At 49.0% G+C, this 23478-nt stretch overlaps 6 protein-coding genes across 6 annotated transcripts; 1 reads left to right on the forward strand and 5 right to left on the reverse strand.

Annotated features, from left to right (window-relative positions):
* Window positions 1-275: 275 nt before the first annotated feature.
* On the reverse strand, window positions 276-1588 carry DEU56DRAFT_831517 (uncharacterized protein). Its single transcript, XM_041354557.1, is given in 8 exon segments — window positions 276-316; window positions 376-571; window positions 626-676; window positions 766-768; window positions 780-931; window positions 999-1070; window positions 1135-1305; window positions 1359-1588. 6 exon segments carry the CDS (start codon window positions 1458-1460, stop codon window positions 649-651), a joined length of 528 nt encoding a protein of 175 aa, XP_041203357.1. The 5' UTR covers window positions 1461-1588; the 3' UTR covers window positions 276-316; window positions 376-571; window positions 626-648.
* A 1846-nt stretch (window positions 1589-3434) lies between these two features.
* On the forward strand, window positions 3435-7116 carry DEU56DRAFT_71021 (atromentin synthetase). Its single transcript, XM_041347479.1, has 6 exons — window positions 3435-4384; window positions 4435-4571; window positions 4625-4863; window positions 4913-5749; window positions 5806-6560; window positions 6616-7116. The coding sequence occupies exons 1-6, from the start codon at window positions 3724-3726 to the stop codon at window positions 6846-6848; spliced, it is 2862 nt and encodes a 953-aa protein (XP_041203358.1). The 5' UTR covers window positions 3435-3723; the 3' UTR covers window positions 6849-7116.
* Window positions 6616-8308, reverse strand: DEU56DRAFT_925546 (uncharacterized protein; the record flags this gene model as incomplete). Its single annotated transcript, XM_041358577.1, has 7 exons — window positions 6616-7163; window positions 7243-7375; window positions 7499-7653; window positions 7803-7846; window positions 8012-8029; window positions 8107-8178; window positions 8208-8308. 7 exons carry the CDS (start codon window positions 8306-8308, stop codon window positions 7063-7065), a joined length of 624 nt encoding a protein of 207 aa, XP_041203359.1. The 3' UTR covers window positions 6616-7062.
* Window positions 8309-14957: 6649 nt separating this feature from the next.
* On the reverse strand, window positions 14958-17149 carry DEU56DRAFT_831548 (G-protein alpha subunit). The gene is made up of 9 exons (XM_041354558.1): window positions 16808-17149; window positions 16717-16752; window positions 16580-16661; window positions 16020-16522; window positions 15901-15966; window positions 15776-15850; window positions 15441-15724; window positions 15333-15386; window positions 14958-15276 (listed from the first exon to the last, which is right to left on the reverse strand). Exons 1-9 carry the CDS (start codon window positions 17055-17057, stop codon window positions 15193-15195), a joined length of 1434 nt encoding a protein of 477 aa, XP_041203360.1. The 5' UTR covers window positions 17058-17149; the 3' UTR covers window positions 14958-15192.
* A 399-nt stretch (window positions 17150-17548) lies between these two features.
* DEU56DRAFT_831560 (uncharacterized protein) lies at window positions 17549-19143 on the reverse strand. Its single transcript, XM_041354559.1, has 9 exons — window positions 19036-19143; window positions 18469-18979; window positions 18371-18398; window positions 18295-18303; window positions 18095-18232; window positions 17903-18030; window positions 17831-17851; window positions 17705-17764; window positions 17549-17643 (listed from the first exon to the last, which is right to left on the reverse strand). The coding sequence occupies exons 1-8, from the start codon at window positions 19086-19088 to the stop codon at window positions 17714-17716; spliced, it is 939 nt and encodes a 312-aa protein (XP_041203361.1). The 5' UTR covers window positions 19089-19143; the 3' UTR covers window positions 17549-17643; window positions 17705-17713.
* DEU56DRAFT_831563 (uncharacterized protein) lies at window positions 19144-23137 on the reverse strand. The gene is made up of 12 exons (XM_041354560.1): window positions 22759-23137; window positions 22621-22707; window positions 22355-22569; window positions 22121-22305; window positions 21912-22070; window positions 21736-21856; window positions 21601-21685; window positions 21474-21553; window positions 19945-21425; window positions 19718-19893; window positions 19521-19666; window positions 19144-19466 (listed from the first exon to the last, which is right to left on the reverse strand). The coding sequence occupies exons 1-12, from the start codon at window positions 22922-22924 to the stop codon at window positions 19317-19319; spliced, it is 3051 nt and encodes a 1016-aa protein (XP_041203362.1). The 5' UTR covers window positions 22925-23137; the 3' UTR covers window positions 19144-19316.
* Between the last annotated feature and the right edge of the window lie 341 nt (window positions 23138-23478).

Raw genomic sequence — 23478 nt, forward strand, 5'->3', positions numbered from 1 at the left:
ACAGATCCAGGACTTAATCTCGGACAGAATGTCTTCCCGAGTGTCTGGGAGACAAAGCTTAGATGTATTGAAACCGGCGCCGTCCGAATACACCATGCCGCTGAAGTCCAGATCCTCGCCTAGGACACCCGTCGTCGAACGTCAACATAGGGTTCAGAGTAAATTTGAGGTCAATTCTTACCGGCACGATGAAGAATGATCGCAGCGTCACGAGTCGCTCGATCTCGGAATTGCTGCATGAGACCATCGAGAGCCACGCTGTAGCTCTGAATCATGGCGTCTGTTTCGTCACTGATGTGTTTGCCAAGTCTTTTCCCTGTGCCAAGAAAGAGGCGACATTCAGTCACAGGCGATGCAGTAGTAGAATCAACTCACAGGCACTCTTCGTCTCGGAGTAATGGACAATGAAATCGGCGCACTCCAGAATCTGTCGCGCAATCTTGCCATATATTGCTAGCATGGATTGAATCTTGACCAATGCTTCGTCTTCCTTGATGAAAACATAGACTTCCGACATCTTCGTGAGCAGGCGTGAAACATCATCATCGCGTTTTGCTTGATCGAGAACCATCTATTACCAGAATCTCGTTAACATGCCAAGACCCTGATATTAAAATAAGCACACCTTGGCAGCACAAGTGAAGATACTCAACGCCATCTTTGCATAGGGATGGAGCTACGCACCAAGGTCAGCCACGTACAAAATAGAGAGAGAAACTTGTACATCTGCGAGCCCGTTAGCGACGGAGTTGAACGCCTTCAAGGATGCAAGACTTGCGGAAAACGTGTCGAGTGTATCGGGAACGGACTGCATGTCGTTGCTTGCCGAAGCAAAGTTTTGGACCATTCCTGAGACATTTTTCATGCCTGCTATACCTTTGGTGGCATCGGCGATTCTTCCTTCCACGAACTTCGAATCAGGTTGTTCAGCCTGATGACAACATTGAGTACATGATCGACAAAGAGACACCAATGTTCCAAGGTACAATAGTCCTTACCTCTGCAACGCCTAAATTGGAAGACTGATCGGGATTTGGCTCGTGAATGAGAACGGTGTATGGTGAAAGGTCCTGTGGCAGCAATTGGCGGTAATCATTGCTCACGAGAAATGCACAGATGTGAAATTACGCATACCTTGGTTGTCTGAACAGGTTGAAGATCCTGTGCGCTGGAACTTGCAGCCGTGGATTCAAGGTTCGAAGACTGTCGAGCGCTTGAAGCAGAACGGTCGGTAACCTTGCGCAAGAACTTGGGAACCAATTCCGGGAGTCCTCTGTGATTCATCACAGGCGGGAGAGAGGACGGCTAGAGCTATATCGTTAGAAACAACGCGTAGTTGTTAAGGCAGTAGTTCATACATTCTGAACGGCTGCCCTCCTCTGCTCTGCCAATCGAGAGTCTGACTGGCTTTGCTTCAGCCACCCCCAGCGTTTCTTCCGAGAAGGATTGTCTTCATTCATCGAGTAAGTATAAGTTTGAAGAGGTCTCTAGGTGAAAAAAAAGAGGAATGTGGTGGATATCACGCAGAGTGGACAGGCGCCTGCCACATCAGCACAGAAGATGTTTAAATGCCGAACGTGTTTGGAAGCGCCCGAAGTTATCGCTCACAATATAATTTGGGCAACTTGAAGGACAAAAAGGCTGTTAGGAAACTTGCCGTTGTTAACGTTGGTGTCCTCCTATATATATGGTCTGCACGAAAGAATATAGTCATGGTGCTCATGCGCAGTGCACTCACAAGTCGCGACAGGCTTGGTCCTTGGAACAACAAAGTTCATATTTCTTTACCACGAAAGCGAAGTAAGGACAAATGGTGCGGTGAGAGTTTATTTGTGCATGCTTGGTTCACGTTCTTGCCAATATTATGCGCCTTGACCTCTTCGTTAACTTACAAGCAGCAGTACTAGTACTTGCACGTGGTACTTCAATACAGCAATACTACATTATGTCTTGCCACGACACGACTGCAATCAAAATAATATAGAGCAAACTTCATGCATGCTTCATGCATGGATCAGGTTTAAGAACGAACATCTTCCCGCTTCCCGTATACCGCCCGACCCGAGTCGGGATGGTGCACTCGGCAACAACCTTGCTTGCATCCAGCCAGAGGCTGGGCTATCAGTATGATGAATACATTGTTAAAGAGACGAGAGTATACAATATCATGTAGCACGTCATTCGTGCATCATAGACACATACACAGCAGTTACAAATTGATGACTGCGACATCGTCCAGCGTCGTACGAAGGGTCATGTGTTTCGAAGGCACACAGCAGATTTGTGAGAGACATCGCACAGGACTAACTAAGTTTGAGTGAAAAGATCGGTGTGACACACAAGTATCATTGGTGTTACTGACATAGTGATCACGGTGAACTCCTGTAAGCCTGCACCACTCAGTGTCAGGCATGAGCACAAGTCAGAGATCGGCACTATAGCTGAGTGGAGGCGCGTTTCGATGGTTCTGACTCGGATGAAGGAGACCATCAATAGAAGAAATATAGATGTGTATCAGCGAAAATTGGCTCTTTTTAGTTGCTGGTAGTTCAGTTTGTTTCAAGTCGAAGCTTCGTAGTTTACTGCAGCAGTGGGGCAGTGCGAACGCTTTGTCGATTTACAGCTGCTTGAACTTGAGAAATATTTGTTAGGATCGACGCCATGGCACACGCAAGAGTTACATACAAGAAATACTAGCATAGAGTAAAAACGCGAAACTGGCTATATTGGACATATAGTAGCCTGCGCCGAACTGGTATCCTGCAGGCAGACTTTGTGTTGTTTCAATTCGCATCGCCTTCAAGGAGCCTGACTGGGACTTGGAGGTGCTGCTTGAAGCAGAAGTTTGGCACAAAATTTGCGTCCATCATGTGCGTTGGCACCGGTACCTGGTGACCTGCACGTGCGGACTTTGGGACCATCAAAATGTTAATATCCCTAACGAGCGTGTGTATCTACTCGACGAAATTTTCGATCTCAAATGATTCATGTAACCCTGTATTACCCGACTCGCTGCAACAAAATGCTTATCGGATCCTATAAAAAGCGCAATTGAAACACAACCATAGATTATCTATAATAATTTCAATTTTCTTCGACGTGGCGTATCGGCCTGCTTTTGACGCGGCACTGACGAAGTGTTGACGCGGCCGTGACGCAGCATTGATGAGGCACTGACGCGGCACAGTCACGGTGCGCTTGACCAGGTAAGGAAGATTACACTAAAACCCAGCCTAGATCACCATTACAACCATACCGGAGGGGCATCCCTGATGCTGCAAACGCGCAGGACAAGCATTCTAAATGTGCAGTGAGAGGTGCATTTCAGCACTCCGGGGCCATACATACACTGACGCAGATCGATAGACATTCATTATTGAAATATCCATTGTATTCAATGTTTTAAAGAATCATCTCCAGCGATCAAAACTCATTTGCGCACAACCGCTGCGTGACAGGCTCGACACGACTCGGATCTGCTTCATTTTTAGTTTAGCGTGGTCTCGGCGAGCCACTTGTACTGCAGGGTCCTATCGCGCCAGTGTGGTGGATACCAGTAGATACCGTGTCTTCCGTCAACTCACTTGCCAGCGGGGACCATCACGTCCCTTCGCAGCAGTCTATAAGTAATTCCAACAAAGTCTGCAAATGCTCACCCAGACTCCTTTATAGAAAGACCTTCGTATTACTCCTTGTGGACGTTAACCTGAGAGACAGCTTGCAATGGCACACGTCGCAGTCTCCCCCACCGACTTCGTTACCACACCCAATACTCTCCACGGTGTCATCGCTCAAGCTGTCGACCGCTATCCATCACATGAGCTTTCTTTCATATCCTCCTCGGCACATGACTCCTCCATTCAGACGAAGACCTTCAGCACGTTCAATCAATATGTTCGCAACCTTGCACGGGCCATGCTCGAGTGGGGCAAACCAACAGGCTCCATTATAGTCGTGTACCTGACGGAGCACGAAGATAATATGGCTGCTGTCTGGGCGTGTTTGCTGGCTGGCTATCTGCCTTGCTTACAGCCCGTGCTTAGCGCTCAACAGGCGCACAAGGAGGGCCATATTGCGCATATTAAGAACTTGTTTGGGTCTGCAACTTGGCTGACCAACGAGCTTGGGGCTGAACAGATCGCTTCCATTTCTGGTTTGGAGGTTCACTTGCTCTCTGAATTGAAATCATCGGGGGAGAAATTTACCGTCGCAGCTGACTGGGTTGCATACGAGGCTAAGCCGGATGACGATGCCATGCTGTTCCTGACCTCAGGGTCAACTGGGTTCTCGAAGGCGGTCGTCCACACGCACCGTACCATCATTGCCGCATGCCGTGCCCAGGGCCAAAACTACGGCCTGACTTCCGAATCTCAAATCTTGAACTGTAAGGCGCACATCATTTAACATTTCTTCCAGAACTAACGTGACATTCAGGGGTCGGTTTTGATCACGTCGGGGGATCATTAACATTTCACATCACACCTCTTCTATATGGTGCTTCGCAACTCCACGTGCATGCATCTGTTGTCCTTGCTGATCCTCTACGGTTGCTCCAACTGATCGACGAAAAGGTGAGTCAACCCTCCACCAAAGCATAACGTTTCTCTCATCGTTCTATCTTTAGTCCATCGAATTGGCTTACGCACCGAACTTCCTGCTCTCTAAGATCACCCGTGATCTAGAGCAACGCACCGACCTTTTCGGGTGCTTGGACCTGTCCTCTATCAAGCGTATCAACAGCGGAGGGGAAGCTATCGTTTCCAAGACCGCGCAGGCTTTTGTGACTACGATGAAGAAGTTTAGCAAGAACCCCTCCGCCGTGAACTTTGTGATCGCCGCCGGATTTGGAATGACAGAAACTTGGTAAGCATGCTTAAGTCGGCCTGATGTCTCAGCTGATGGGCCTTTGCAGCGCCGGATGTGTTTACAACTACCCTGTGGATATCCTCGCAACCGAGCCTGCTCGCGAGTTCCTTGATCTCGGTCGTCCCATAGATACCTGCGAGATACGTATCGTAGACCCCGCAGATGGAGTGACCCTGCGCCCCGACGGTGAGAGCGGCGAGCTTCAGATTCGGGGACCGATGGTCTTCGTGCGCTACTACAACAACGCCGAGGCTACGTCCTCCAGCTTTGTTGAGGGCGGCTGGTACCGTACCGGTGATGTAGGCATCGTCGAGAATGGCGTGATGCGCCTCGGCGGTCGCATCAAGGACACCATCATCGTCTTTGGCGTCTCATACGGTATCCCTGAGCTCGAAACCAACCTGCAGACAATTGAAGGGGTAACACACTCGTTCCTCGCTGCTGCTCCCTACCGCGCTCCTGGGCAGGAAACTGAAGGATTCGTTATTTTCTACTCGCCATCTTTCGACATCGATGGAGAAGATGCATCCGCCAAGCTCTTCGCCACGCACCGGGCCCTGCGGGATATCTGTGTGAAGATGATGGCCCTGCCCCCTCAGTTCATCATTCCCATTCCTGTGAACCAGATGGAAAAGACCACTCTCGGGAAACTATCTCGTGCGCGTCTGATGAACCAGTTCAAGCAAGGCCAATTTGCGAAGCACATCGCCCGCTCTGAAGAGCTTCTCAGCGAGGCTCGCGGCGTTTCCTTCGTCGCACCATCCACCGAGACAGAAAAGGGAGTTGCTAAGATATATGCTAACATCTTCAACCTCGCGGAAAGCGAGGTGTCGGCGACCGACAACTTCTTCGAACTCGGCGGTACTTCCATTGATGTCATCAGGTGAATATATCTGTCCTGCGGTAAAACAACCTTTACTAACACATATGATTCTCCAGGCTCAAGCGTGAGGGAGAGGCATACTTCAATCTACCTGAGATGTCTACTACGCAAATCCTCAAGAACCCCATTGTCTCGACCCTTGCCAACTATATCGACACCTTGCAATCCAAGGGCGTTCAGATTGAGGAGTACGACCCCATTGTTCCCCTCCAGCTTACTGGAAATAAGACGCCGATATTCTTCGTTCACCCTGGTGTTGGAGAGGTTCTCATTTTCGTCAATCTTGCCAAATATTTCCAGAATGAGCGTCCCTTCTACGCGCTCCGTGCTCGTGGCTTCGATGCCGGCCACACCTTCTTCACCACCATGGACGAGATGGTTTCCTGCTATACTGCAGGAGTCAAGAGGACCCAGCCGAAGGGACCATATGCCCTTGCGGGCTACAGTTACGGCGGTGTTATTGCATTTGAAATCGCCAAGCGGCTCGAGGCCATGGGCGACGAAGTGAAGTTCTTCGCTCCCGTCAATATTCCTCCTAATATCGCCGAACGCATGCACGAGATTGATTGGACCTCCGCCTTGCTCCACTTGGCGGGCTTCGTCGGTCTCATATCGACACATGATACCGATGCACTAGCTCCTACCGTGAAACCGCTCTCGAGGCGGGAGCAGCTTGAGTTCGTGTGGAAGATATCTCCTCCTGATCGTATTGCCGAGCTCCAGCTGACGCTCGAGAAGCTTGACAAATGGGCGCACCTCGCCAAGTCTCTCATCGACTGCGGACATGGTTATGTGCCAACAGGCTCAGTTGGTGCGTCGTTCACTTTCTCACTTTAGGACTGCTTGCTTACATACCCATTCCTCAGCCGTAATCGATGTTATGCAGATCACTGCCTTTGATGGATCCAAGGTTGAGTGGATCAACAACCAGCTCAAGCCATGGTCTGGCTACAGCCGTCGCGCGGCGTGGGCTGACTTCAGCCGCGCCGAGGCATCATTTACTGATGTTCCTGGGGAACACTACACTCTCATGGACTTGGACCACGTCCCCCAGTTCCAGAAGATCTTCCGCAGTCGTCTCGAGGCTCGCGGACTATAGACGTTTATAGGGGCGTATTCTGATTGTATGTCGCCTTGCATCGATGATATTTATTCAACTATCGACCCACACCAATGAAACATGACTTAGTAGGGCTTTATACCATCAACACATCATTTGACTAGCAAGTCTTCTTCAAATCAGAATTACTAAATTACCTTTGCCCAAACCACCCTACGAGTTTGTCCTGTATATCAACCTATACGTAGAATTTTTACTTTCGGCCAATCGGAGATGAAACATGCCTCATCTGTGGATAGCCGTGAGCCTCCCGGAGGTCTAGTTCTGCGCGTAATTCACCGGCGTTGTCGCAGGCTAGGTTCATGGATTTCATCACCATCCAGCACATGATTATAGTGGTTACTGACTGGATGCTTGGTAGATGCCAGCTCACTGCTCCATGATGTAATAACTTGGAAGGGCCCAGAAGCTATCGAGAGTCTAGTAACAGGTACCATTTGCCCGGTTTCTGTATTTGCATAATCCGCCAGACATACTTCGCGAGTTCTTTGGTTCGGTTCGATGAACTTCGGTCGATGATGATATATTCACCCGATTTTCAGATTTGCAGTGATGTGGCAGACTCAGGCTCAATAGCCAAGCGAATCGTCGGAGCAGGGTCAAACGTCACTACGAAAAGTAGAACATACCAGCGACGAGATCTCATAGGCTTGAGCGGTTACCGGGTTCATATCAGTAGCCAAGCCAGCGGTTGTTGTGTCGCAATTCTTATATCTTTCGAATCTCTGTCCAAGACCTTGAAGCAAGCTCGTCTGAGTCTCTCTTGGATCTGTTGGAACTGTCCCTATGCACGATGCAGCTCATCATTCGGTTCGGCTGAATGGCGCAAATGGCTCCCAATTCCAGAGAGAAACTTCGCTGCATCGTAAATCAGTTTGGAGAGTCTGAAATGGTGTTGTCAGGTATTGGAAAAATACCAGAATGAACACTGACGGGATTGCGGCTCTGGCATACTCGAGAACAGCGATGTATTCGTCCTTGGGTGAAGGAGCGGAAACGCTGAATTTACTGATATTGTTGGCTAGTATTGTAATAGTGAGCGTTTTCCGGGGACGTTACATGGACGTTGCCGATAGCAGTCGTTGAATAGATTATAGGTACTTTAGAAACTCCTTCAACGGGGTTCTGCCATCACAACTCACGAGTTGACCCACCAATTACTAGGCGTATTCCTCATTTTATTCAGTGGACCCCGGAGCACGCATATCGTGCAATGTGTGATTCGACCAGGACGCACATGGCCTGTGGTGGACAACAGGCGCGGGTCCATTTTTTTGTGCGGGTTTTGTTATAGAAAAGCTTTGCCTGGCTGTGGTAGAGACCAGTTATCTTATCTACCGTACCATCACAAAGTGTTTGATACCGCGGAACCAATTCACGTCGATTCCATGTGCGCGCTCCACTCGAGTCCCTTTGATGTTCCACTCTGAGTCAGGCATGTACTCCGATCAGGCTTGGCGCTGCAATTGAGCCCCTTTCACGCCCTGCTGCGTTGTCACTCCCAGTTCGCCATGGCGTCCTGCTGCTCCTTCCGCGGTACTGTTGGCATTTAGAATGCAAATCCCTATATCCTTGAGAAGAATCGGTTCTGGGGAATGGACGGATTTGTTATCAACGATGAACCACCTTGGACCACCTGCAAAATAATGGTCCGCATGAGTCGGATCCCGCATACAAGCGAATCAGTGCCAGCCCTATCGCGTAACACCGTTAATCACGTTACCGCTACTGACCACGGTGGTGGCTTGACCGGGTGGTGCTGGAACTTCATCTCGTCAATGTTTTTGTACTGGCAAGCGAATGATCACTACAAGTACGTGAGTAGCGTTGAAAATTATGTGGATACAGTGAGTGACCAGCCCCCTAACTCAGATACAGGTTTACCAAATGGGTTGGAACTTGGCAGGTGTTCGGACGTTATTCCAGATGCCGCGGTGGTGGACCAATACATAATCAGGGGAAGGATCAATTTTTGACAAGTGCTGCAATACCATGTCGTACACTAGTCTGACAGACACGTGTAAGTAGGCAGTGAAAACCAGGGGTGTAGCGTACCCTTCAGAATGTGCGTCTCGGGATGTTGCAATCAACCACTGCCCTGGTACTTGAGTTGTTATGTTCTAAATCGAAGCGCTCCTGTGTCTGAGATCAAATCAGCAACCTCGGCTGCGTGTGGAGAAAACGGCATTCCTGGGCACCCGTGAGTGTTGCAGCCCCGGTCCCTGAATGTGCATGACCTGTGGCGTTGAAGTGCTGTGACACAATGCTCTGCGCCTCGCAGACTACCAGTGATTAGTATGGAGAAGCCTGGGAAAATAATGGAGATACAACAATAAAATAAAATCATGGCTTCGAGTCCAAGGACTGGACATTGGAACATATCAACTCTAAAACATTCGATGAAAGCAAAATTTCCCATTGGGAATCACATGTCTTGTTGAAATGCACTGCACACGCACTAGATAGAGGAACGCGGGAGGAGCGGACTCTAATACCTGTAATGTTATAGGCAAGTTGAAATCATGATGCTCAGAAACACGTTCGGGCGATACAACAAGACCGCGGTCTAAGAGGCTTCGCGGTAGACAGTTTCAATAGTATCAATTAGCTGTGATCAGACACAATAAGAAGCTGCACCAAGTACAAGGCAATTATAACTTGCCTCATGAATTGCAGTATTATATGGCGGTAGGCGGCGTAATGTGTGAGATGTGTACTATATAGTTTGAATGTGCCACAAACACCTTGTTGTCGTTACCAGTGTGTTTTTACCGATGTAATATATGCCAGCTGTCGGTAGAAGAACTGATTGTGACATCGTGCATCCGTACGTACTACTCTCGCACAATAATTGATGGTCAGTGCAGGCAGAACAACACATATGGAGAATGCATACCTTCTTAAAGTCTAGACCTCCGTGGCATCGGTATCTACGAGGTAGATGACTGCAAAATTCTGCACTTTCCGAGTCTGAGGCGAAGTGGAGTGCCTCGTCCATCGTCATGCGTTATGATTTCGGTCGTGGCGAAATCGAACCATGATTCATGACGACGCGATTCTCTTTGCATTTCGTGACACGGCAGATGCAACAACAGGTGTGGAAGAAAGTGTTTGACGAGGAATGGTACCTTCCCGAAACTGGTCACCCTTACTACGGTCGCTCAACTCCTTTTGAGATCTACTTGAACTAATCACCCTATGTATACAGAGTCCAGGGTGCCGGTGATCATAGGTGCATGCTAGATAGTCGCGGTGTGGGATGAGGTCATGCAAATTGCCTGAGAGGAAAAGACCCTCAACAAGATTACATAATACAGGTCTGGAACGCGACGATCTGGCGTCACACCGGATCAATTGGCAGAACTTTGTTAATTCTTCTCCCGAAACACCCAAAACCCGTATACTGTGTGACAGCAGTCACAGCACTAGTACTCCTTCAAGCCCCCATATCATACTAAGCAAGCACATCAACACTCGGACTTGAAAGGCAGCGGTGAAGGACAAGCTCACTTGTGTTCAACAGGTGAAGTCATCCCCATCGGAAGTCACGACACAGCAGTTTTTACACGAGCATGCCGTGTAGGATGTAATTTTGTTATTTGATCCACAGAAATACCCATAATCGTCACCGTTGTTCCAACCTTTGATGCCAGTTGAGCACCCCACTGAATCTGCGGATAGCCGTTAGCACGCGTTCCAAGGTCTACACATATGCTGGAAAAGTGCTCACCGGCGTTGTCGCATGGTAGGTTCTGGGGTGTTATCACCAGGTCTTCGGATGCGATAGCTACGCCAGCCATCGCTGCGGCAGATATGATTATAGTGGTGAGTGAAGTGAATTTCATCGCTGCAACTTGATGGTGTTGTCTGGGTCAAAAGCTAGCACATTGGCTTTTATACACAAAGAGGAGCCAAAAAATCTATATGTGCTCGCATCAATGGACGATTGGCAATGAAAATGCCAGCTCATGCTCCGTGGCATAATTTTCTTTCCGAGGCCTCAAGAGTACCATGATACGCATGTCAATAATTCACTAAATTGTCGCATCCGCTTGATGGGGCAGACGTAATCCGCACGAGTTCCTTTGGTACGGTCACTACAATGTATGGTACATACAGCTCAGTGAACTTTGGTCAATGAGGATGACTTATTCACAAATTTCACATGATTTGCAGTGATGTGGCAGACGCACTCACCGGGTCACCAACCATATATGCATCTAAACATTCAATAATCAAGCGTGAGCAGTGTCACGGTGCATGACCTTTTGTCATCACCAACTACTGGTAGCCAGACCAGTGGTTGCGGTGGTGTATTACCGAGTATGTTACTAATATTGTATGGCTCCAATATCACGACCACGAGTTGATCCAACCATTACTAGTAGGCGTATTCTGGGTATTCATTAGCAGACCCCAAAGTACGCAGACCGCCCAAATATGTTTCAATGTACCTTCAATGAACCTACAGTAGGATTCAACAGGTGCAAGCTCATTGTGTATTGTGTGGGTTCTGTTATGGATGATTTTTTGTGGGGAACGGCTTGTTGGCAGTGGGGACGATGGAAATTAAACGAGGAAGCGAAGCAGTCATTTAAAGACTGATCAGAAGAATCCATAAACCACCAATGGGTCTTGACTCTTGAATGTCCTCCCCTTGGCAGAAGAAGACATCCACGGTCATTCCTTTATGCAAAGTACTACATAAGTAATCAGGCCCGTTTTCCCCCCTGACCTTTGCGTGCGAGCTTGACACTGGACGCGTTAGACATCCCAAACCCGGATAATTTCCTACCCGTGGTTAATCGACGACGATCGGCTCGCATACTGTTTGTTGTATTGTACTTCAACAAACATCCGCATAAGTCGCGTCTCACAAACCTGTCGGATCTGCGAGCCACTATCGTTTAATACTCCTAAACACGGTACCGTCATCACTGACGGTGGTGGCTTGATCGGGTGGTGCAGTAATTGATCTCATCAATAACTGGCACGCCCCGCAAGCGAATAACTAGCTAGACGTCAGTACGTGGGTGGCGTTGACAATCGGATCAGGTGTACCAGCTGGTCCTAGTTGGGTTGGGTTGGCAGGGGTTTGGACTTTCAGCGTCATTCGGACCAAATGGACCGCGGCGTTGGACGTGTTCTAGTACTAATCAGTGCTAAATTTGACATCGTGACGTACACTGGACAGATGCGTGTAGGTTAGGCGGTTCAAATTATTGATGTGGCGCACCATTTGAATCATCTCGAATCGCTGTTTTGGTTCGCAGCAATGCAGTGCTGCTATAGTCCTCTCACGCAATGCATGCGGTAGTCTGGTATTGTTTTTAAGTTTGCACCTTGCCAAGGATGCGTCGTTGCCCTGATCCTGGAAAAGTTAAGTTCCGAATCGAGGCGCCCGCATGTCAGTCAAATTAGCAAACCTTGTTACATATAGAAGAAATTACATTCCTGGGCACTCCTGTTGCAGTCTTGATCCCTGAGTATGAGCATCACCTGCGACATTATGAGGCGCTGGGAGCGATAATCGAGAGGTCTCAGGAGAAACTAATAGAGATGTAAAGTCTTGAGGATCGGACCTTGCGTCCAATAATTGGCCATTGGAACATATCTATCGCCGAATATACAATGACAGTGGGAAACGCGGGTCAAGTTTGTTGAGATACATCATTTGACACACGCGCGAGATAGAAGAACGCCACAGGTGCGATGCATGGGACAATAGGGAACCGTATGAGCAAATGAAGATCAAAGCCCCGGTGGATGATACTCAAAGACAGATCTCTGAGGGATGCGACAAGACGGCGGCCTTAGAGGGACCACGACAGAAAACCAATTTCAACGGTATCAATGAGCTGTAATCAGACAATGATCAGATGCACATCAGTGAACTGCGCCTACAAGACCAATCATAACGTACCTCTTATTCGTGGTTCGTTCCAAGTATATAGTACGGTAGTGGGCGATGAGTATTGTCGAGAATCGAGAAGCATCAATGTGTACTATTATGTAGGGTGGCAGTTCCGCAATAATCGACGGTCAATGCAAACAAGATCGTAGACCTATGCATACCTGAAGGTGGAACCTCGCTGTCAGCACTGTGGTACCTGAATCTACTGCAAACTTCTGCATTTTCTCTGATGTGACTTCGCATCAGAGGAAGAGCAGACGGACACAGTAGGGGCATCGTGCATTTTGGTGCCAGTCATGGCCAACTTGGACTGAGTGATCAATACATAGTCCTCTTTAAAATTTCGTCGACACGCCAACCACTGGGCAGCCTGAGGTGGGGGAAGGAAATGGACATAGTGACCATCCTAACTATGCCTGTCATCCCAACCAATCCATTTGGTTAGCTGGAAAAGAAGATGATGAGTGAGTTAACACTGAACCGCGGACCCGAGTTCCAGTGTACAAGTCCAACCTACATGGGACTATGGCAAAGGGTTCAGTTTAAAGAGCTTTGGCGGTGCATAATCTATTAATACTCCTCACATCATTTCGCTTACTAAGGCTTTTTTCAGTGAGCTCGTTCAAACGTGCGACGCTTCTTGAATGTGTCCACTGTTCAACATAGGAACTTGTTAGTACTTGGAGCAAGACTACTATCATAGTAGCCACACTCACTTCGACATTGCAAAACCAGACAGCCTTGAAATCAATCTTGGACACTATGCTAATAACAGCACTTGGACTCGGCGGAAAATAACGAGGAAGGACAACTCACTCGGGCGCTTAGGAGTTGAGCAACGCTCATACGCAAAATTAAAGTCATCTCTATCATCAGTCACCATACGGCACTACGTGTGGCATTCACATGGCGTATGCAGGACATAATTCTGCCCTTAGGCCCACAGAAACACCGTTGTCGTTGTCATAACCTCCCTGGACGTCCGAGTAATTCACGTATGTACTACCTCTTGAAAGTCACCAGGTGTAACAGCTTACCTATTTTTTTTTGCAGCGGTATAAGTTGTAACTCTATGACCGGCGATCTGCGAAGGTACCACTGCCATACAAGTCGAGAGGGTCTTCTCCCGCGTTTCTCCGCAGATTCAAGTCACGACTCTCGTACATCACGAATCATTCTTGCCTTGTTGGCTCTAGTTTCTCCCGCGATTGCGACATGGTGCTGCGCTCGTAACACAGTCTCGTCACTCATTCTCCGTCCCTGAACCTACCGAAGCTACGGGCGGTGTGCTGAGGCTCTATAAAATCAGAAGCTATTTGAGCCAGTGGCGGTAGGTAGCGGCCCATCCGAGATCAGCACCCAGTGGGCGCTGCGCACTGCGCATCGTGATTTCGACGAAATTAAGGTTTTTTGCTCATACAAGTGTCGCGCATTACCCCCTCATTGCCAACCTCTGCATCATGTTGACATGGCAGGAGCTTAACACGCCAAGTTTCCGTGCCCTGATCTGATTATAAATACCATTGACATTCCCCTACTCAAAGTCACATCCCTTAAAAGAGAGTGGAAAGCCAAGCACGCTATTGGAGTCTAACCCGGTGTTCTGTGGGGCACGACAGATTGTGACTAGTCGACCTGCCCCACTTCACAGAGAACTATAACAATGCAAAGCTTGCGGTGGAAAGGGAATCATTATTGCTTGTCACTGGTACCTGCGATAGTGCAGCGGAAGGCTGCTGGGTACAAACAAGAGCTCGACGACGAGCGAGAGTAAGAAGTGCCGACGCCATTTTCCGATCACCCGAAGACGTTACTCTAATGAGCCTAATCCTGTCTAACCCTGTCTTACCGTTCTCGTGCCTCGCTCCCGACGGTGCGCCTTGCGCCACCCAGGGTCCAGGAACACTTTTGTACAATTTGACCAGACACATGTATGTGATGCCGGCCTTGGCTTGCCTCCCACCCTGCCCGCTATCGTAGTTCACACTTATCCTTTCAATTGAGTAGATCAAGGGTCAGAAGGTGGAAAGCGCTTAATTCGTAGTATCACCTTCGTGCCGAATTTCCGAAGGCTTCCTTTCCACCACGAGGGTCGATGGTTTCCGCCTCACGCAAGCCGTGTACAGTCGTGAACTTCAATGGACCTCTTACCAACACAATGGAATTCACATAGCATGCCGTGGAGATGAACTGTAATTCCGCACTGCGACCCTTCACGTATCTTGAGGTCGTGATATTATAATTACCCAGTACAACAGAGATTAGTTAGGGATGAAAAAAAAAACACAAGATGGTAGATATAAATAATAATAGATCTGCCCAGATGACACTACAGCGCATCACAACAACAAGCGATAAGAATGAAGGCGTTCACAGAGGGGCGCGGGTGCAGAGGGGTGCAGATGATAATCAGATGACATTGAGCTCTTCAAGATGATGGCGTAAAATTCCATCACGGACGCCGGCCAATACAGCCTGTGTGGCCTTCGTATCCTGTGCAAACCCTGTGTGAGCCCGGGACAAGAAAGACTGCCAAAAAGTCAACGCACAATGGCAGACGTCTCATGACAAAAGAACGTCCGTGGTCTCGGGGACAATCGTTTCTATGAAGTCCCAATCAGTGTCAATTTCATATCGAAGCACGAGGCGCAACCTACGTGATAAGCTCGGAACTTCTCCTTGAAGTATTTCGTCACGTTTTCCACGTCGTTAGGTGTACTTCCATAGCTCGGCACATATGTTACTACTTTGATCCCCGCTGCGAGTGTTTTCTGGAGAATGTCCATTTTGTTAAGGAACAGGATGATGTTCGCACGCGAGAGGAGGGGATTCGTGCAAACTTCCTTCCAGAGATATATCGAGTCCTCTAGTCGGTTCACTTGTCTGTCTTCATCGAGGACTTGGTTGAATGATAGGGGCGCCAAGAAAATGATAGCTTGAACTACAAGTGATATCAATAACTGAGCCCTTCAGATGTGTCGTTGAAACTTACCGTCATCGAAGTAGGGCACCCACTGGGGTCGCATACTTCTACTGCCGCCGACATCGTAAATGTACCACTCTGAACCTGCGTGTATGAGTCAGGGAGACTGTGAACGAAGGAGCAGGGTCACACACCATTATCTTGTAGGAAGCGATGTTCCTCTACACCAAACGTGCGTAACCTGGCTCGTACGATATCCGCTATGACAGGATGTCAGGGCAAGGAACAGCACAAGATCAGGGATGTAACAAACCTTCTGTAGGCTCGTAATCCACAGTCGCGATTCTCACCGTGTCATTCAGAAAAAAACCGGGAGAATCTTCCAATCGTACCCCACGTCTCTTGAGTACTTGGCGAACGATCTCGTCCTCCCACAAGGAAATGATATCATTCTTGGACGCAGCAAGCACCAAAGTCGGATCATCCTTGCTTCTGCCATCATTCGTCATTGGGCGACGCTGGCCAGTGGAAGGAACCCGTCGTTCCAATGTAACTTTCTCCAAAACGGTTTTCCATCCGCTACCGGCCCGCACGCAGATCTCGGGCGTTCGTGAAGGGTCGTAGTGTTCTGGGAGCAGTTGCCGTGTGAGATTTGTCTCCATGGACAACAAGGGGAGAAGGCGCATTCGTGTACGCCGGTGGTGATCTGAAAGTGATGAAGATGATGACGATGATGAGCCAGTACTAGGGGACCGGGAGCGTGGACCTGATATTTCTAGCTCATCCTCGACAATCGAAAGGAGCTTTTTCACAGAACTAAGGTTGTCTGATATGAGATGCAAGAATTAATTTGGGGCAGATGATGCTACTCACCCAATGAGGTTGAGTTGTATGATGGTCTTCCATATGAGTGCTTCGCCATGGAAGTAGGTCGGACAAAATGCGAGCTGGAAATCTGTAGCAACGCGTCAGATTCATACACTGGACTTGACATACAAAAATATGCTCACTTCGTAACATTGTTGATTTCCCGGACTCAGCTTGCCCTAATGTCGATGTGTCAGTGATGCAGTTAGAGGAGAATTAAGTGGATATGGATACCTAGTAACAGGACCTTGATAGCCTTCTTCTTCTTGTCGAATAGCTTCTTGGACTCTAAGATACCCTCGTCTATTTCCCGAGAGACACGCTGAGCCTCCTGCTGGCGGGCTATGCGGTCTTGTTTCTCCTCGACAGACTCGTTGAGAGGTGGTTTGAATATGTTTGACCAGGCATCGTCTTGGACAGGTTTCAAGTTGATAGGAGAGAACCTATCAAGAGAGGACCGAGAATGGGATTTTGTTTGAGCCATGGAAGAAGAGAATGAAGAAAGAGAGCAAAGCGGTGTTGTTGAGCAGTACCGGACGGGCTGGCAAGCGCTAGCCCATTAAAAGCATCCCAAATCATTTGTGCCAAGATCTAATCCAGATCTTTCCTTTTGGAGTGTCCGACATCTTCTCGGAGTCAGCACCAAATGGGGAAGTAATAAAGCGCCGACTACCTAATTTGTACCTGGATGAATAATCAAAAAACACAATGCATTTGCGTCATGGTGAACACCGCGACAAGTACCCTGAGGAACTACTCATCCGGCGGCAGGGTGCGTGCGTTTAACAAGGCTCAGATCAGCATCCTTTTGAAAATTCGGAAATTCAGGCAGAATTCTGACATGTGCATGTTTACGACATATGAGACAATACTTGCTCTGTGCCGAGCATGACAGACAGATGTCAACATGATGCTTGACCACGTGCCCTTGAAATAACGTCGGTAACGAATGCACATTGCATGGTGTTCAGTTCCATCGGCTCATGCCGGTGCACAGTGTTGAAGCCGCACTAACGTTGTCAGGTTATCTGTTACGTGCTAGGTAAACCAATCTAAGACCGAGCATTAGTCTGCTCGACGCGTTCCATATTGTTCAGGATACGTGTTGAATAGCATTGTGTGAGAACGTACTCTCCTCCTTCAGGCTTTATTCGACGGTCCCAGTACAGACCTTGGCATCATCATCCCAATCTACGGAAGAACGATTGACCAGTTGACCTATCAGTATTCATCAAAATTGTACATAATATCACGTACCACATAATTTGGCATGTCCACCTAATAAGAGTAAGTATTTCAACTCAGTCTGAGACCAGCACGCCCACATACCACTTCATGCATCCTCAGGTCTCCAGCAACACTGCACAACATATACGCTTCCACCCTATCCAACCCATAATCCGCAACCAGAAAATCAATCATATTCCTCACAGCTGATCTTGTCGCCTCCTTGATATCTAACCGGCAAAACAAAAGAGCCATCAGTATTGATCACGTTTTCACCTTATCATAATCACATACCCGAGTCGATGCCGGTGGTGCAATAATACTCTCCCTCCGGCTTAATGGCCGTGTTGAAATGGGGAGTCTTGGTGTACGGCTTATCTTTCCTCACAGAGAGCCGCACTGAAACTTTCATGGGTGTCTCGATTGCAGTTCCTATGTTGATCGAAGGTCAACAAAGTTCTGATCGGGTATATGTTAGGGCCGATCTAACATACCGCACACTTCTGTTCAATTTTACCCCGGATCAGTAAGTCATGTTTCGCACACGGCGCCGTCGGCTCCGGAACGCACCTCCGTCCCCCTGTGCAGCATGGCCATCCTTAGTATGACATGATAACAATTTTGTAAGCAAATCAACGCCTCAATATTTACGAACAAGAAGTACTCACCCCAATGCTAAACAGTGCTCCCTCCACCTCAACCGGAAGATACAACGTCGAACCCACCGTCACATGCTTTGTATCGATATTTCCTCCTGTATGATAGGGCGGAATAGTCGAGAAAGCTCCCTTCTTCTTCTGCACGACCCCCATCTCCCCTGCAAAAGGTCTCAGTGGTATCTTCATCCCCCTTTTCTCATCAAACCACGCAAACCCGTCTGGTTCCAGCTTCCATATCTTGAGTGCTGGCTCTGGGAACTCGTCCGCAAGCAGCCCGAATCCTGGGAACAGCGCCGTCCATCCCCATTCGGGATTCTCAATGCGCAGAACGTCCACTTGGAGCGTGTCACCAGGCTCTGCACCCTCCACGAATACGGGCCCATTCACTTGATCTAATGCTGCCATGTTCATCGTTCCTAGACTTGCGACTGTCGACTCTGGAGTCACCTGCCCATTCGATGCGTCAAGGCAATCAAAGGTGATCTCGTCGCCTGATTTGACATGCAGGGCCGGGGGGATGCTACGCGAGCTGCGGGTTAGCGTTTATACAACAATGTATGTCGTAGTATCTTATACCTGTTGTCCCAGGCGAGGTTAGCACACTCGCGTCTCAAAGAATGAATCGACATCGTTGTGGTTGTAGCTCAGCAGATAGAGGTTGAGAATTCCAAGCACGACAAGCCACTTTGAAAGTCAATGCACAAGTATATTCGCACGTACTATATATACCATCACAAGTCAAAGATATGTGTAGATCCGCATGACACAGTCAGATAAGTCAAATAGTGGTGATCATGGGGCAAGCTTGAGAGAACGGATATCCCAGACAAGAAACATCAAAGGTGGATACCGGCAATCTATGCACCAGGCCCGAACGCAGTCCAATCAACTGTACGTGGTGATAGGTCATACCTTGCAAAGCAGGTCAGGTCAGACACATGACGCATCGTCGGTCGGCCGTGCGGACAGTTCCATGGCTGATCCATAGTGCTCATGTGCTGTACGATCTGTGACATAGTCCAGGTCAAAGCAGTTCTGTCAAGTTGTGTTGCAGGGCATACCGAAGTCATCCTGTTTGCGTTCAATGCTTTGCCTATCATGACGCTTTTACGACACGCCCGCATAGCAAACATGGCTCGCGCCTTGGAACATCTTACCATAGTTCCTACGGGACGGTCATGCATGAGATGGATAAGCTCCTCGAGATCTGCACGTGAACATTAGCTACAATTGATGCATTCACACCATCAAACCATACCTTTCGTATCGAAAACAGTGCCCTTGCTCACTGGCTGCGCTACAAGATGCAGCCTGCCCTCGTCGTCGTCGTCTTCGCCGCCTTGGCGTACAACTTCAAAACCATTCCGTTTCAGAACGTCGATGTTTTCTACTGCTAGAATCTCATCTGCAGCCGTCAGCTCCAAAGGCTCGGGTCTTCACCATGCCTCAGTCAGTTGTCTCATTGTGCCAATGCACGCCACCCACCTAAAAAGCCTCTGGGATTCAATAACAGTCGTCTGCTGGAGTGTCTCAAAGTTATACTTTTCATCCGCCGCATGTTGATCAATCATAAACAGATCGTCCAGCCCTTCCTCGGATTTCTGCCACCGAGTAACAATAAAGCCCAAGTTGAACTGACCGACCACTTGCATCTTGTTGAAGTCCGTCTTCGATATGATCCGGGAAAGAGCAGCAGAAGCCTTTGCATTATCCTCCGCGTTTTCCACGTTAGCCGTGTCTAGCGCATCGCGGACTCGAGAAGCTGTGCTGGAGAGCTCTGGAGGAGCGGGCTTAGCCCGCTCGAGATGCAACCACGTGTGGCGGATCTTATCGAGATCACAGCGCAAGGTTACCGGCGGGATGCGGTCCTTTGGAGAATGAGGAGTTGGTGTGTTGACGTCAGTGTCGACTAGAGTCATGCTGATGTCGTCTTCTGTGAGGTCGATCATGTCAGACATGTCTTGATCTGTCGCATCAACTTGTGGGACCAGTTCCGGGGCTGGACATTCTTCATGTGCCGGAGGGAGTTGGGCGGGTCCCGGGTTCTCAATAGCCATAGCATCCTCGGGTAAAACAAGAGTCTCCTTTGACGTTATGCTGACCCGGCTCGAGATCCGTCTTGGTCTAGTCTTCGAAGTTACTTTCACCACTTCTTCGTCTTCCATCAACTGGTCTTGCTCTTCAGCACCATCGATCTCCTCGGATAAACTCCGTCGGGCATCCATGTCTACTGTGTGAAGACGATCTTCGATCCGATCCCCTGACCCTCCGGCTACCTTGCTTCCAGCCCTTGCATACTGACTCAACGTAAACCTAAAATTTGTCCTGCCATCCCGTTCAGCCAGACGAAGTCGCTTCCGAGGACCATCATCTTCAAGATCGCTGTCCCCAGACCGTCCTCGGTTCCACGAAGCGCCCTTGGTGCTTAAAATAGTCTGTACCAAGGGCGCTTGGCTAGCGGGCCGTGTTCTCGTTTCCTCAATCACCCGCGACACACGTATACGATCAGTGGCGCTAACAACTTGCTCGCGGGCAGACTCGTCCTCTTGTGGGGATCCGTGATGTTCGGCTGAACGAGTGGCTTGTCCGTTGTCCCCGCCCTCCTCGACATCGAGATCAGGCAAGAACAAGGGCTGTGGCGGTTGGCCGATCATATCGGGTTGTGCGGATGGTGATTCCATTGCCGTCCGGTCTGTTTCACTATGTGATGGTGCCTCCGGCTCCGGTTCAAGAAGTAAGTGGGGTGCGCCCATTGTGATGGGCGTATCTTCACGGTCCGGCTGGGCCTGATCTAGTTCTGGGTTGACATCGGCCTTACGTGCAGAACGACCACTGCCTCTCGCACGTGTTGTTTGGGCGAGCGAAGCTTTCGGTGTGAATGATGGGTGCAGAGTGGGTTGCTGTAATGACTGAGTGCCAACATCAAATGTCGAGCGAGATGAAGCAAAAGCCTCTTCCAAAGCTGTCTTTGAGAATAATGAGAAAACAAATATAGAGATAAATCTCGTGCTTACCTTCAGAGCTTGAATTAAATTCTGCTCGCTGTGGAGAAAGATAGTGCGTTTATCGGGACTGACGTTAACGTCGCAGGCCTCTGTCCTCCAGTCAAGATGAGCTGTACTGTAGGAGTGAAGGACTCACGAGTGGGTAACACAAAGTCTGCTATGATAAAGGGTGACTGGCCAACGTTAAATGATCTGTATACCTCATTGAAGGCCTTCTGAATCTGGGAATGATGGCATCAGATGTGGACGCCAATGGCAACAGTTGCTTTACCTTGCCAGGGTTACAGGGGCGTCCGTTGACAAAGAAATATTGGCGATCACTTCCTGTGCGGCCTGCGCCCAAAGTAAACTTGGATATGAGTCCACGAACTTTCACTGTGGTAACGTTGGCGCTGTAATTAAGCCATATTCAGTGCTGCTGGTTACCGAAAACAGAAAACGAGGTACCTCTCCTGGTCAAGACGCCGTAGAACGGTCTTCTCCGTTAGGACATCAAAGGAAAGATCAAGGTCGACAACGTTGTCAAGCCCCTTTGGCCCCCACAATGCTGTAACTGACGCTTTGATGGAGGGCGACCCGTCGGTTTTGAGTTGTATGGTTTTGCGGCTGGTTGAGCCATGAGCATTACTGCGGGCACAGGTAAACAGGAAACGTACCCTCCCTCGGGTTGATTGCTCACAGTCAGTCGCACACCTCTGTTCTCGTTTGCGCACGGAACTAGTGCATATGCATACAGCAAATTCAGCGCTTTGCCAAATTCCCGCTTCGCGTTTCTTTCGAGCTCCTTACGTCGAACTGGTAAAGGCTTGAAGAGAGAGGATACAGCAACTGTAGTTCCCCGCTGTACATTCCACATTATGCTAGGAAATATTTCGAGAAATTTCACATACCTGTCTTGCCACCTTGGAATTGGAATTCCTAACTCTGCCGTTCCGATCCATTTCCAGTATGGTACCCATTGGGGCTTCATTGGCGGTTGCAGTCGTGAGGGTGACTCCATCACTCAGAGCGCACAGCGAAGACAAGGCTTCGCCGCGAAAACCAAAGGTCAAGACGGTTGAGAGGTCCTCAAAGGCAGCAAGTTTGGATGTGTGGTGTTTCAAGGCTGAGGAGGCAATGAAGTGATAACATACGGACCCAAGAAGATGATGCTTACCGACACTCTCATAATCCTTTGGGGCAATGCCGCATCCATTATCTATAACTTCGATGGACTTGAGACCGTAGTTGAGGAATCGGACCTCTACTGGAAGTCAGCTGCGTGCACAAGGCGTCAATTGAGGATGTGATGCACCGATATTTGTAGCCCGGGCGTCAAGACTGTTTTCGACAAGTTCTTTCACCGCCGTCTGTAGATCGATGACTACCTGGCCAGAGGTGATCCTATGCACAGAATGACTGTCGATTGCTCTGATAGAACCTGACGTCGATGCTGTAGGATCAAGGGAACACTCTGTCATGCTACTACAGCAGTCTGTTGATGTGGCATAGAACTTAACTCTGAATAGCGCGGAATGCCGGGAGCTCTTGAGAAAACGAGTTGAGGATCTTGATCCTGCAACTGCGGCTCCTGCCAATTGGAAGGGTCAAGTGTTCAAGTTGAACGCTTATTGTCACTGCCCGATTCGGTTGGGCGTGGCTATTTTGACGCGGTCCTGCCGCGCCTGCCGCGGTCGTGACGCGGCTGTGACGCGGCGTGACGCGCAATTGACGCGACCTGACGCACCATTGACGCGGCACTAATGCAACAAATGACGAACGAACCTTGACGCGGCCGAGTGAAGTTGGTTTTGAACATTCGCTATTTATTCATTGACTGACTCAGGCCATGCATAGAGCTACTAATCAAACAAGAACTATTTTCTTTTACTCCCTCTCTGGACTCTCTGTGGGCCCTTGCGACGTTTCACGGCAACAAGTTCTTCTTCAGCCAGCAGCGAAGGAGCTGCAACTTCAGCTTCTGACGTGGCGTCGGAATTATCGCTGAACAAGCGGCCATGCTATTGATTGCGCG

The sequence above is a fragment of the Suillus clintonianus genome (genome assembly GCF_016758775.1).
Source record: "Suillus clintonianus strain FC179 chromosome Unknown DEU56scaffold_114, whole genome shotgun sequence".
NCBI lineage: Eukaryota > Fungi > Basidiomycota > Agaricomycetes > Boletales > Suillaceae > Suillus > Suillus clintonianus.